The 13,932-nt window shown below is 31.8% G+C and overlaps 1 protein-coding gene across 1 annotated transcript in view; it reads left to right on the top strand.

The window, feature by feature from the left end:
* Positions 1-51: 51 nt before the first annotated feature.
* Positions 52-13,932, top strand: part of LOC111707337 (uncharacterized) — a gene marked incomplete at its 5' end in the record, with an annotated part of 37,500 nt that continues 23,619 nt past the window's right edge. Inside the window, 9 exon segments of the mRNA XM_023480424.1 lie at positions 52-126; positions 4,433-4,671; positions 5,480-5,599; positions 7,075-7,219; positions 8,172-8,349; positions 9,860-9,923; positions 10,262-10,391; positions 10,762-10,830; positions 11,522-11,663. Coding sequence (XP_023336192.1) covers positions 52-126; positions 4,433-4,671; positions 5,480-5,599; positions 7,075-7,219; positions 8,172-8,349; positions 9,860-9,923; positions 10,262-10,391; positions 10,762-10,830; positions 11,522-11,663 — 1,162 coding nt within the window.

Here is a 13,932-nt window from a genome sequence, read left to right as displayed (position 1 = left end):
ATGATAATGATTATGATGATGATGATGATGATAATAATAATAATATTCCAGGATACTGGAAACCAGCATGAATTATTGGTTAAACAGACCTATGAAGATGTCCTGGCAACAGTCATTATAAACAAGGTAAAAAATATTCAGTTAACTAATTGTTACAAATTGTCAAGTTTGTAGCGACAAGACGTGACATTCATGTGACATTCTATTTATCCAGCGACATGTCCAATTTACAACAATGCCCTTTAAACATTTGTCTCAGCAAAAATGATGAAATTGCTCCTTTTTTGTCTAAAAATTGGTTATTTTCAGTTCGGTTCTACATTAAAGTGATTGTCACAATTCTCCAGATAGATAGAAATTTTTACTCAATAAGGGGTTTAAAAGATTTAAGGGGTTTATGGGGTTTAAGGGATTTATGGGGTTTAAGGGGTTTAAAGGGGTTTAAGGGGTTTAAAGAGGTTTAAGGGCACCGTTTTCAATCGGAAATGTCCCTTTTTATGAAGGCTTACTTGAAATAAAAACAACATACCTTTTAAAAAATGTCAAGTCTAAAATTTAACCTGAACAATAATGGTGTTAGAATATCAACTCTTAGTATCGATGAACGGGTTCGAAAGTGCGGGCTTACTGGCATATTTATCCGAGAAATTAGAATTTTTGAGACTTTCATCTTGAATAAATAAGCGAAAACAGTCTAGTCCTATCCAATTGAATAAAATCATACAAATTATAAGGTAAAAGGCAATATCCCATATGTTCGGACAACAAACAAATGCCATCACGTTTTTGTTGACATTTTACTATAATTATTATGACAAAGGAAAAGTCTGGGTAATAAAACTAAAATTTTATTTTTCTTTATTAAACGTGCCTAGCATCCAACCATACCCATACCCCCCTAGTTCTCCACGCCCATTTACCCCCTCTGTCCCCCTCTCCTTTAATGACCCCCTCCCAACCCTTATAGACCCCTTCTGTCATTATCAAGTTGCAAAAATATAGGGATTTGAACATTTGAGTTTGTGGCAAGAGCTCAGTTAATATACGTGCTTAATGAGTTTTAGACGTGTCTGTGCATTAAATTTAGACGAGCATGTTTCCACATTGTCTCAATACTTTTTTATTTTTTTTCATGTTCTCTTTAGCAAAATCCATATCGCTCTTAAAGGGAGTGTTCGCGAAAAAATGAAACGGGGTATAGGCTTACGGCGAAAAATTAGCGCTTTTGACCGCTGCTGATCTTACTTCTACCTGTTGCGTCTATAAGGATAAAATGATTAAAAACGATTCATGTTGAAGATCGTAGCGCTCATACAAATTCAGAGAGTTGCAACCTTCAACTCGGATCGTAAAATAATCAATTTGTTTCGAGGATTTTTGATAATATAGACGACATTTTCATATTTTCCAAGAATGTTCTAAAATCCAGCGCCAGCGAAATATAATTTTTTTTTTAATTATTATGAAATATTTCCTGCATACGAATGCGTCGAAAAATAATCGATAAATAGTGTTTGTAATATCTGAATGATTTCTTTGGAATTATTTTACGATCCGAGTTTAATTTTGCAACTTTCTGAATTTGTATGAACGCAACGTTCTTCGTTATAAGTCGTTTTTAACAATTTTTTCCTTATAGACGCAACAGATAGAAGTAAGATTAGTAGCGATCAAAAGCGCTTATTTTTCGCCGTAAGCCTATACCCCCTTTCATTTTTCGCGAACACTCCCTTTAACAAAAGAAAACATTACCACAAGTTAATAAGACAAATTACTTTTGAAAAAAAATTAATTATTAAAATAATCTTTTAAAACTTATGTTAGTTCCTCGGACAGTAAATGCAACAGTTTTTTTAAGAAGCTCACAAAATTAAGAATTAGTTTCGAGAACAATGTTTGGTATTTTTTATTAAGGTTCAACTAAAAATGTTTAATTACGCGTTAATTTTTTCATCGTAGGAATATTTTATGTTAAAGAACAATTACTATTGTGTGTTAAACATTTTTTCTACTTCAAAGAAAAAATCAGAATATAATTTTATTTAATTCTGCATTTACACTGTTTCTTACGTTGAAAGTCGAAAATACGTTTTTTAAAGAAGAAATGCTTATTTAAAAATATCAGCAGGTTCAATTTTTAATTTATTCGTTGGTTTGTAATGAAGTTATGTGTAAAATAAGAATATAAAATTACGAGAAACGTGCCCCCCCCCCCTCTCTCTTTCTTGGATTGATTTATCTTGATTTGATTTATTATTTGAACTGTTTAAAATCAACTTTACTTTGAAAACTTGAAATAAAGATAAGAAGGTTTAAATTGTTTAAAATTAGGTCAAGGGAAATTTTTTATGATTTCCGTTTTCTTTTACTTTTAAAGATTAGAGTACAGAGGTCCCAACTTTTGTATTTGAAAACAATTAATAAGGCGCTCAAATCTGTTCCTCTCCCCCTAGCGGGTTAGTTTATTTTAAAGAAACATTGAGTGTTAATATGATTATGACCCTCCAGACAAAGATGGCAATGGCCGATTCACAACGATACCCTTGAACTCTTTATCTAATCAATAAGTTTCGTTTTTCTAGATTTAAAGTTTTAAATGTTTTCCTGCAGTGGAAATGCGCAAGTCACTTTTGTAGTTTTCGAAATTATATATTTAGTGATATCTAATTCACACTTAATCAGTTGATTTTGCGGGTACTTTTGGGAATCTGACATTGTCATTGAAACTATGCTTTCAGTTCGGACATGTTTGAAAAACGAGATATCATTCAAGGTATTGATGAGATGTTTAAAAACTAGAATATATTTTATATTTGTAAATTATGTCGGTACAGTGCAGTACAGTACACGATGTACCGTCACTTTGTCTTCTAAAATTAAAATATAAAATATTCATAACACAATTTATTCCTTTCCTACAATTATTTTGTTACAAGATTGAAAAAATCTTGTAAACTGTAACCCCCCCCCCACAAAACTTTGGAACCTTGCCCCCCCCCCTCACTTTCTTACCTACTGACTCAACCCGGGTTGAAAAGATATTTCTGTAGAATGTTCATTGATTGATCAAAATCCTTGATCTTTTAGATTCTATTCAGTTCAAATCAATCCATTTGATAGAGTTAAAGGGAGTGACCGGCTATGTAAGGTAGTTGAACTGAGTATGCAGTGTTGTGGAAAACTTCTTTCGGGTTCATTTGAGACATATTAAACTTTTTAAAGATCTGTAAATCCTGAGTTTGAGCGCAAATTCGAGGTTCAAAACTCCTGTTTTTGGGGTGGATACGATTCCAGAATTACATAGCCGGTCACTCCCTTAAAAGGGATTTTCGACAAAATTACAATAGACCCAAGGTTTAAAGGATGATATACCCGATTCACAACGGCAACCATCGAGTATGAGGAAGACCAACCTGTCGTTTTTGTATCTTAAAAATATCATTTTACAGCTGAAAAAGAAGTTTTTTTTTTCATTTATTTTATCATGTTATTTTTTAATGCAACATTTTTTCTTTCAAATTGATTAATAAACTATAGTAATTTGCTTATACTGTTGTCATTTTGTACTTTGAAATTAACCTTGGCTTTAAATAAAAAATATATAAATCTATACATATAGATACCATGAGAAATATCTATATTATATAGATACCATGAAAAATATCTATATTATATATATACAAGATTGTGAAGAAATATTGATTGATTTAATGTAACCGAACTCTACTGACGTCTCTATTAGTGGTTTAATTAAAAACTTGAAAGAAGCAGATACAGGGTGGCCCGCTAAACATGACAATTTAAAGCCGACCAAGTATGGCATTTAATATACAATCTTGTTCTTTAACTCTATTAAAGGGACTGTAAGCGTAATTTCAATTAAACCTCCTTGCAAAGATGACAATGCCCGATTTACAACGGTACCATTGAAACATTTGTCTGATCAAGTATATATTAGAAATCAAGGTTTCTTGTTTCTAAGAAGCAATGGAGAAACTCACAGAAATAAACACTTTTTGAGGTCATTGTGGAGTTAAACAGAGCCATTTAATTTGATAAGTGATTTTATTCACCCCAAACTAACCGGAGAGAGAAGCATTCGGTTTCTTTTAATTGAAATCAAACGTGTTTTCGTCTATAACTCAACAGTCTTTAAACTTACAGATTTGTTTATTTTATACTTTTTCATTCAAAATGTATATGCCAACAAAAAAATATTTTAGATAAAAGGCTATAAAACGATGTAAAAGTGGTCAAATTTTGATCACAGTTTTCTGAAATATTAACCGAACAGTTAAATCCACGTGTATTAGTTACTAACACCGTGTAACAACTTCAAATACACAATTCAGAATTGCTATTATGTTGTCTTCCTATTCCACAGCTGCCTGGTTCTCAGTGTATACATTTTATTTATTACTTTTGTTTTTAGATATCTGCTGAATGCGAGAAAGAAATGCTAAACGGATTTGAAAGAAAGGAAGATAGGAGAAGAGGGAGTAAAGGACAGGAAGATGAAGAAAGAAGAAATGGAGGTGGACGAAGAGAACAAGCAGAAGGAGAAGGTGAAGGTGAAGAAGGAGAAGAGGAAAGTCAAGAAAGTTCTGTTCTAAGAAGATTCAAGGATAGATGTATATCTCAGTCTGAGTTTAACCCGGTTCAGAATATTAGGTACAAATTGAATTAATCAAATTGATTATTAAATTATTCAATCAAATTGGGAAATTGTTCTTGGGATCCCTTGGTAAAGTAAAATTCCCTTAACTTCCCTTTAAATTAGTTTTAAATAACTATTATTTATTGATTAATTATTTCCTTAACGAATGAATTCATCAATTAATTCAACCAAAGAATCAGTTGTGTCAATTACCACTATGTTAAGCAGATGTCCTCGTCCTTTTCAGAAAAAAAACAAGATTTAAGAACGCTTCGCGCATTTCCTTGAACTTAATTTGTTTTTTGCCTGCGAACGTTCACCATTTGCGCACCATTTTAAACAAAATCAAATTTAAGATTTCGCAGATTTTTTCTTCATTAGTGGATTTTGAAAAATTATATTTTGAAGACAAAATTTATCTGAACAAAACTTGATTGGACATACTAACAAACAAAAAATACCAAATAAACAAACATGAAAAGCAGAGATCACAACTTTATATACATACAAGGCTTTCACGGCGCCTATTTCAACTTGTAATTGTTGCTCTATATCTGTGAACATTTTTTCTATGCATTAAAAAACAATAACAAAAAAGTTTGCGGTTTTAAAATATTTTTTTTAAATGAAAATCGAATTTTAAAAGGCAAATTTTTAAAATTCTTATCATCAAAAACCTTCCCTGGGGACATGCAAGGTCCCACATTAAATAATTGGTTAAGCCATTCAACGTTTACTTGATACAAACAAACACACAGACAAGCATAGTATACACATTAATTGTCAATATAGATTGTATTTATTTATTATTTTCTTGTTTAGAATACTAACACATAGTGTTAAATCTTCAACAAGTGGGTTTGGAGATGGGAGCACATTATCTTCCTCCTCCTCATCATCATCTTCTTCTTCTTCTTCTTCTTCTTCTTCTTCGGAAACTAGGTAAACAAATAAAGCTTCAGTTTCCTTTTTATAAAGAAATATAAGAAACATACATGCTATTCCATTTAAGCGAATAATGTCACTTACTGCACTGCTTCTTATATGGTGTACTCAGAAAATAAATTACTCCCCCCCCCCGGCCCCCACCCGCCCATTCCGATTCGAAATAAGAAAGAGGACAAGGAAACAATCTGCAATCCAAAAACATTTGTAAAAAATTATTTTTGAAAAAATCTAGTTGAAAGAAATTGAATTCTTATCATAATTACTATCTAATCCGGCCCAATATCTTTTCGTAACCCTTCGATATTTAAAACTATGAATTATGTTAAGGTTGCAAAGATATAGGGATTAGAAATGTAGATTTTGTGGCAAGAACTCAGTTTTCTTATTTAAACATGTTTTGGTTGATTCATTTTTTTCCTCTTTTAAACCCCAAAGCGCGTATTTTATTATTCTAAATAAAATCTTTTTTAATATTCTATCATTTTCATTGTTTTGTGACAACCTTGAATTACGACGAAATATAAAATTTTCAATTACATTGTTTCTCTACTTTTTGTTGGAGCAGGTTTAGAATTAATTCTCGACTCGTTCCCTTTTCTGCAAACCTAATAAATACAGTATTCAAGCCTTTCAGTTGAAAAGTAAAGTTGTTGTGATAGGAGGGTATACTAGAGTGATAGGAGAGTATACTAGAGTGATAGGAGGATATACTAGAAGATATGCGAACTCTAAATGCATCATACTTTTTGATGTGCAATAAGTTGGTTCGTTTTTCAGGGTTTTGGGACTTTTAAAAGTTTTAAAAAAGTTGTTTTTCTAAAGTTTTAACCCTGGGAGAAAAAATTGCAAAAACGAACCAAAAAATAACGTTAATACTATCGTTATTGGCTCGTTTCCCCTTTTTTTCTTGGGATAAAAATATTGCAAACTTTTTAAAAACGAAGCAAACCGATTAAGAACTCTAATTACACTGATTTAATAATTGATCCATGAGTCTTTGCCAAATATTCAAATATTCTAATCCCTATATCTTATCAACGTGATGGTGTATACCTTTGCTATTTTAAACTTAGATCATTTGATCTAACAGAATTCATAATTTGAAGTGACTAAGGTCTACGACATTGGGTTGCAAAGATATAGAGATTAGAAACTCAGAGTTTGTGGCAAAAACTCAATTCCTTTAATACATTCTGGAGAAGTTAAGATTACTGTAAGATTTTTATGTTGTTTTTCTTTATTATACAAAATAATTATTCTATACATGATGTTTATTGCCTTCTCTTACAACACAAAGTACTTACACTTATAGTATTTCTATCAATTCTAAAAATTGTCACGGGTACTTAGCTACCAAAAACGTTAGTTTGAAGATGTGAAACATTAAAAAATAAAGAAATGATATTGGGAAGATCGCACATTTAGTTAGATTGTCTTTGATCGTTGAAATACAATCCTTGTTTGTTTAGTCGAGCTAGCTCACCCCTCCATCCTATTTGCCGATCTCTCTCGCCGATCCTGAACCAAAGATCTCTCCCGCCGATCCGAAACCAAAGATCGGAGAATGTGTCACCAATGTCGGATATGTCGGAACTACAAAACTCTAATATAATGGTGAGAAATGATTTTTTGCAGACTTGTCCTAAAATAAAATAAATAAATAAAATTTTCATTTTATTTATTTATAACAACGACGGCCTATATCAAAACAACCAAAAACTGCTTGACTTTTATCATAATTTTTTTTTTTTTTTTTAAACATTATTTCAGTACAATTATGACAATTATGACGAATTTCTAATCAAGCTTTGATTTCCAATTAACCAGAGTCAAAAACACATACAAACAAAGAGAAGCTGTTAATTAAAGGGGCATATAATCTTTGTTAAATAAATATTGTTGTTTTAAGATTCAGGTTTTAATGTTCAATATACTCAAATATATAGAAGTTTAGGTCTGTTTGTCTTTTTTTTGTTGCGGGGAGGAGGGGGGGGGGTCTGAAATCTCTGGATGAGTTTTTAATGTCAGCTGCACGGGATATGAAGTGCATATGAAGTATCTACATAAATTGATCAAGACGTATACTTCATATTCCATCTGTAGTTTGGTTCCAGGTTTATATACATAAAAAATACATAAACCTGAACATTTCAGTAAATGTTTATAATTAGATTTAATTTCATAAGATAGTAAACTGTAATACTAGTATAACAAATAACATTTTTTTTTCAACAGCTTCTATTAATGTACATGTGTAATGACTTATGTGTCTCTGGTAACTAATAGCCATGGTTAGAAATCAAAGCTTGAATTAAAAGTTATCATCATTGTATTGAAATAAACATGGACCACTGTATTTCACTGTAATAAACACCCCTTACATTTTAAATACCTGTCCAATAACTAGTAAGGGACTGATTGGAGAAAATTAAAACGATTTTCCTGCCAAGAGAAGTAACTCCTAAAAATGAAGCGGGAAGTCTCAGGGAGAACTGGCCGATGTTTCATGATACACCCCTTTTCATTTTTTTAAACGCTCCCTTTAAAATATTGATAACATTTCCAGATTGAGGAGGAGCTTGAAGAGGTTGTAACGGTTTATGAATCTGATGAAGACGTCCTTACTCCGTTCGTATTCTCCAGTGAGCGGCATTCCCTCCTGCTGTCTCCGCTCCTGGAGAACTCCGAACCCGTCCCGTTCCCTGAGTTTGGGATTGATCTTGTGGATCAGGATTATCAATCAGGTCAGGATCTTTCCTGGTAAAGTTTACGGTCTTGTCCAAGTAAAGTTGGAGGTATATTCCATGTAAAGCCTAAGGCTCTTTTCCATGTATGGTATAGGGTGAATTCCAAGTAAGGTTTAAGACCTATTCCACGCAAGGTTTAAGGTCTATTCCATGAAAAGTTTAAGGTCTATTCCAAGAAAATTTTAAGGTCTATTCCATGTAAAGTTTAAAGTCTAAGGTCAAGGTAAATTCTAAGTAAAGTTTAATGCCTTTTCCATGTAAAGTTTCAGGTCCATTCCATGTAAAGATAAGATAAATTATAAGTAAAAGTTAAGATCTATTCCATGTAAAGTTTAAGATCTATTCCTTTTAAAGTTAAGGTAAATCCCAAGTAAAGTTTAAAGTCTATTCCATGTAAAGTTTAAGGTCTATTCTATGTAAAGTATAAGGTTTATTCCTAGTAAAGTTTAATGCCTATTAAAAGTAAAGTTTCAAGTCATTTAATGTAAAGTTTAAGGTCTATTCTATGTAAAGATAAGATAAATTATAAGTAAAGTTTAAGATCTATTCCATGTAAAATTTAAGGTCTATTCCATGTAAAATTTAAGGTCTATTCCATGTAAGGTCAAGGTAAATTCCAAGTAAAGTTTAATGCCTATTCCAAGTAAAGTTTCAGGTCTATTCTATGTAAAGTATAAGGTCTATTCTATGTAAAATTAAGGTTTATTCCAAATAAAGTTTATCGTCAATACCAAGCAAAGTTTAAGGTCATTCCAGAAAACGCAGATAAAGTCAATTTGGGGTAAAGTTTTAGTTTAAATACTATTGGTAAGAAACTACGCTGGTTAAAAAAGGAAAATTTAAAAACTAAAAGTTCAAAACCTTAAAATAATTGTTAAACGAATTCTTCAAATATTGATTTTGAAACATTGACGTCAAGAGGTTTTTGTTCTTTTGTAAAACTCATATAATAGATGCTTATGCGTGAACACAAAGTCTTTTCTAATACTATTTTTTTTGATGCGATGCTCTGTTCAATTGTTAGAATTTAAAATTTTTTAATATAATAATATTTTAGGTTATATCCTAGTTAATGATTGTATATTTAGATGAGGTTATATCCTAGTTAATGATTGTATATTTAGCTGAGGTTATATCCTAGTTAATGATTGTATATTTAGCTGCAAGGTTATATCCTAGTTAATGATTGCATATTTATCTGAGGTTATATCCTAGTTAATGATTGTATATTTAGATGAGGTTATATCCTAGTTAATGATTGTATATTTAGCTGAGGTTATATCCTAGTTAATGATTGTATATTTAGCTGAAGTTATATTCTAGTTAATGATTGTATATTTAGCTGAGGTTATATCCTAGTTAATGATTGTATATTTAGCTGAGGTTATATCCTAGTTAATGATTGTATATTTAGCTGAGGTTATATTCTAGTTAATGATTGTATATTTATCTGAGGTTATATCCTAGTTAATTGAGGTTATATCCTAGTTAATGATTGTATATTTAGATGAGGTATGTCTACACCAGGTTAAGGTCCCGGTAAACTGCTGGGAGGACAACTGGTTATTTAGGTAAAACATTTCAAATTTAAATGAATTTAATGTAAAGATTAATATGTAAATATACAAAAAAAATTGGGAAAATAGTTTTTGCCGCTAACTCTGATTGTTAATCCATATATCTTTGCAATGTCGTAGACCTTTGATATTTTAAACTATGAGCTCTATTTGACCATGAGCTTGACAAAAATTCATAGGTTTGCACCAACAGATTTCAAAGATATTGGAGTTATAGAATTTGAGTTTCTGTCAAAAACTTTTAGAGCACAGACAAGGCGATAACATGACTTATCTTTTGCAATTCCTTTTCAAATCGAAAATCCAAATGAATAAATTTTTATAATCTCCAGGAAATCCTTCCCTGCTACTGGAGGAGGGAGAAGGGAGAGTAGTTGCTCCTTGAACCAGGCTGTATCTATGCTAGTTCCAAACCCCTTCCAGACAAGTGGAGTCAGGATAGGGGACAGGGACGCAGACCAGGTAGGCGACAGGGACGCAGACCAGGTAGGGGACAGGGACACAGACCAGGTAGGGGACAGGGACGCAGACCAGGTAGGGGACAGGGACGCAGACCAGGTAGGGAACAGGGACGCAGACCAGGTAGGGGACAGGGACGCAGACCAGGTAGGGGACAGGGACGCAGACCAGGTAGGGAACAGGGACGCAGACCAGGGACAGGGACGCAGACCAGGTAGGGGGCGGGGGTTAGGTTAGGTTGTCATGAGAGGTATTTGCACAATAATCTTAACATTCTGTTCAAAATTTCTAATGAAATGTTCGTACTTTCGAAAATATTTCAGTTATTCTACACTTTAACAATATCACTGTATGTAATTTGGATTTGATCTAGGTTTCCGAGCTATCTGAACGCCAGTCCATCGGGTCCCTTGAACTTAGTTCTAGTGATGAAGAAATGGAGGTACAAATATTCATTTTATTCACTTTATTCACTTTATTCACGTTATTCACTTTATTCACTTTATTCACTTTATTCACTTTATTCACTTTATTCACTTTATTCACTTTATTCATTTTATTCATTTTATTTACTTTATTCACTTTATTCACTTTATTCACTTTATTCACTTTATTCACTTTATTCACTGTATTCACTTTATTCACTTTATTCACTTTATTCATATTACAGTTTCTTGAATATTATGTTTTTAAAAAATAATATTAAAAGTGTAGTAAATAAAAATGGTTGAACTCACAGAATTAAAAGTTTTAAATTAATTACCCCATGAGGTCACATTAAATCCAAAGATTATATTTTATCTTCTTCTGTCCAGATTGTAAGAAAGAATTATAAACTTTAATTTGAAAATAGAACTTTTAAAAAGAATACGAATAGAATGGTTTTGCTGTACCACGCAGCGATCTATGCATTTATTTGACTTGTAAAATGGGTTGTCTCTTTCTGTTTGTTTATTTGTAACAAATAAACGTCAAAAAAATCAAACTGATTGGTCCCAATTTATTGTGGTATCTCACCAGACCCTATGGAAGGTTTATGGCTGGTCAAAATTGAAAATAACGTCAGAATTTTAAACCTTTCCCTTTAACAATCCGTATTTTTCCAGTAATAAATTCTTAAACTTTTTTATTAGGGAGAAGAGTTAATACAAGTTGTGAGAGTGGAGGAAGGAGGAGAAGGAGAACGAGATACAGAAGAACAGGATAATGAGCAAGATCAAGAATATACAATATATAGTCATATACCTCACAGGAGGGACTCTAGTCAACTTTTAGGTATTTTTTTTAATATTTGGTTTAACAATATTTTTGTTTTCTAATCAAAACAATCATATTTAAAATGTTTTCTTAAAAAATATTTACGAAAAAAAAAAATAAACTAAATTAGAACCAAGATGGCTGGTACTTTGTGTGATGAAATATATATACGTATCAAGTTGATTTTATAATTAAACAATTAGATATTCAATCATATTTAATTCTCTTTGAACCTTGTCCCTGGACCCTGGTTCACTTTCTCCAGTTGGTATTCAAGTAATCCTCCAAACCTTAGAGTACTGTACACTATAGATAACTCTAACTCGCGCATTTTCCTTTGGCACAAACTCAGATTTTATAATCCCTACATCGTTGAAACCAAATGGCGAAGACCTTATATTTCAATTATCAGGTTGCAAAGACATTTGAGTTTGTGGCAATGACTCAATTTCTTAGTTCCGTCATTTTAAAAGTTGCCCGGTCAGGACTTTTAGATCTCGAAATAGCATAAATAAACAGAGATCTAAGCTGTCATTGCTCTAAATAATATCCTACTCTATGGCCTCGCCGGAGTCATTTTATCTTCTCAATCGATTATATAAACAAGGTTTAACAAGATACTGTACTGTACTTTATTTAGCGCCATCTGTGGCCGATTTTTATATAAATGGATTGTTAACTTACATATTATCTTTAACTTGCCAAAAATTGTTGAGACTTTCTTTTTTTAAATTCTCTAAATATCTTAAATAAAAACTTGAATCCTTGAATTATAGAGATTTTTCTTATCTCAATCTATTTAGAAATAGATATCGATTTAGTTTTAATTGGACTCAATTTAAACTTTAAAAGTATTGATATACCCAAAATCCAAACCATTCCCGTCAAAGTAAAGTACGTTAGATTGATATCTTATAGTTTATAATCATAACTTAGCTCTTATTGTAGAAGAACAAAAATGTTTTCTAATCTTTATCAGGATAAATAAAAATTTGGCTTGTCTGTCTGTCTGTTTGTTTGTTTGTATCCAATAAACGTCAAAACAGCTGAACCGATCGGGCCCAAATTTTTTGTGGGACATCTAGGGACCCCAGGGAAGGTTTATGGATGATCGAAATTAAAAAAAATTTGCGTTTAAAAGTTTTTTATTTTTTTAAAATTTTGAAAATGGGCGAAAAAATTTTAAGAAATCCGCAAACTTTTTGTTTGTTTTTGTTTTACACTGTACAAAGAAAAGATGCTCATAGATAAAGCCACAATTATAAGTTTAAATATAAGATGGGCGCGAAACGCCCTAAATGCCTAGTCAGGATAAATTTGTTGTCCTCATACAGGAGCTAATTAAGGTTACAAAGTTCTACCAATAATGTTGCATAAATTTGACCTTCTTCTTCTAGTTCAGTTTCTGTCTAGTTCAGTTTCTGTCTAGTTCAGTTTCTGTCTAGTTCAGTTTCTGTCTAGTTCAGTTTCTGTCTAGTTCAGTTTCTGTCTAGTTCAGTATCTTCTAGTTCAGTTTCTGTCTAGTTCAGTTTCTGTCTAGTTCAGTATCTTCTAGTTCAGTTTCTGTCTAGTTCAGTTTCTGTCTAGTTCAGTTTCTGTCTAGTTCAGTTTCTGTCTAGCTCAGTTTTCTGTCTAGTTCATTTTCTGTCTAGCTCAGTTTCTGTCTAGGTCCGTTTCTGTCTAGTTCAGTTTCTGTCTAGCTCAGTTTCTGTCTAGTTCAGTTTCTATCTAGTTCAGTTTCTGTCTAGCTTAGTTTCTGTCTAGTTTAGTTTCTGTCTAGTTCAGTTTCTGTCTAGTTCAGTTTCTGTCTAGTTCAGTTTCTGTCTAGTTCAGTTTCTGTCTAGTTCAGTGTTCAAATTGATATCAAAGAAGTGTGTAACTTTTTGCACTTTGTGACGCAGATGGCATCAGGCGCACGATCTTTACGCAACAATTTTCTTCTCTGTCACATAATTTATTTTATATCATCGATTTACAATACGCATATCAATAATTACCAATACTATTTAGTATTGTCGTCTTTGTGATTTCTTTAAACTTTAACGCTTAGATTCCTTAAAAAGTTCTTTGAATGAAAGGATCCAAATATGTACTCCATTAGGTTGCAAAGATATATGGATTAGAAAATTAGCTTTTGTGGCAAAGACTGAATTCCATTAAAAAACCTCTGAATAAAAGTTGAGAATTCAACTAAAACGGTTTAAAGTTGCAATGTTCTGGTTCTTATTGTAGTAATATTAAAAATATTGTTCAGATAAATCATTTATCTTCAATTAAATTTTTAAAA

Source organism: Eurytemora carolleeae, unplaced genomic scaffold, assembly GCF_000591075.1.
Source record: "Eurytemora carolleeae unplaced genomic scaffold, Eaff_2.0 scaffold742, whole genome shotgun sequence".
Lineage (NCBI taxonomy): Eukaryota > Metazoa > Arthropoda > Copepoda > Calanoida > Temoridae > Eurytemora > Eurytemora carolleeae.
The sequence above is the reverse complement of the archived record's forward strand: the minus strand, read 5'-3'. Positions and strand labels throughout refer to the sequence as shown.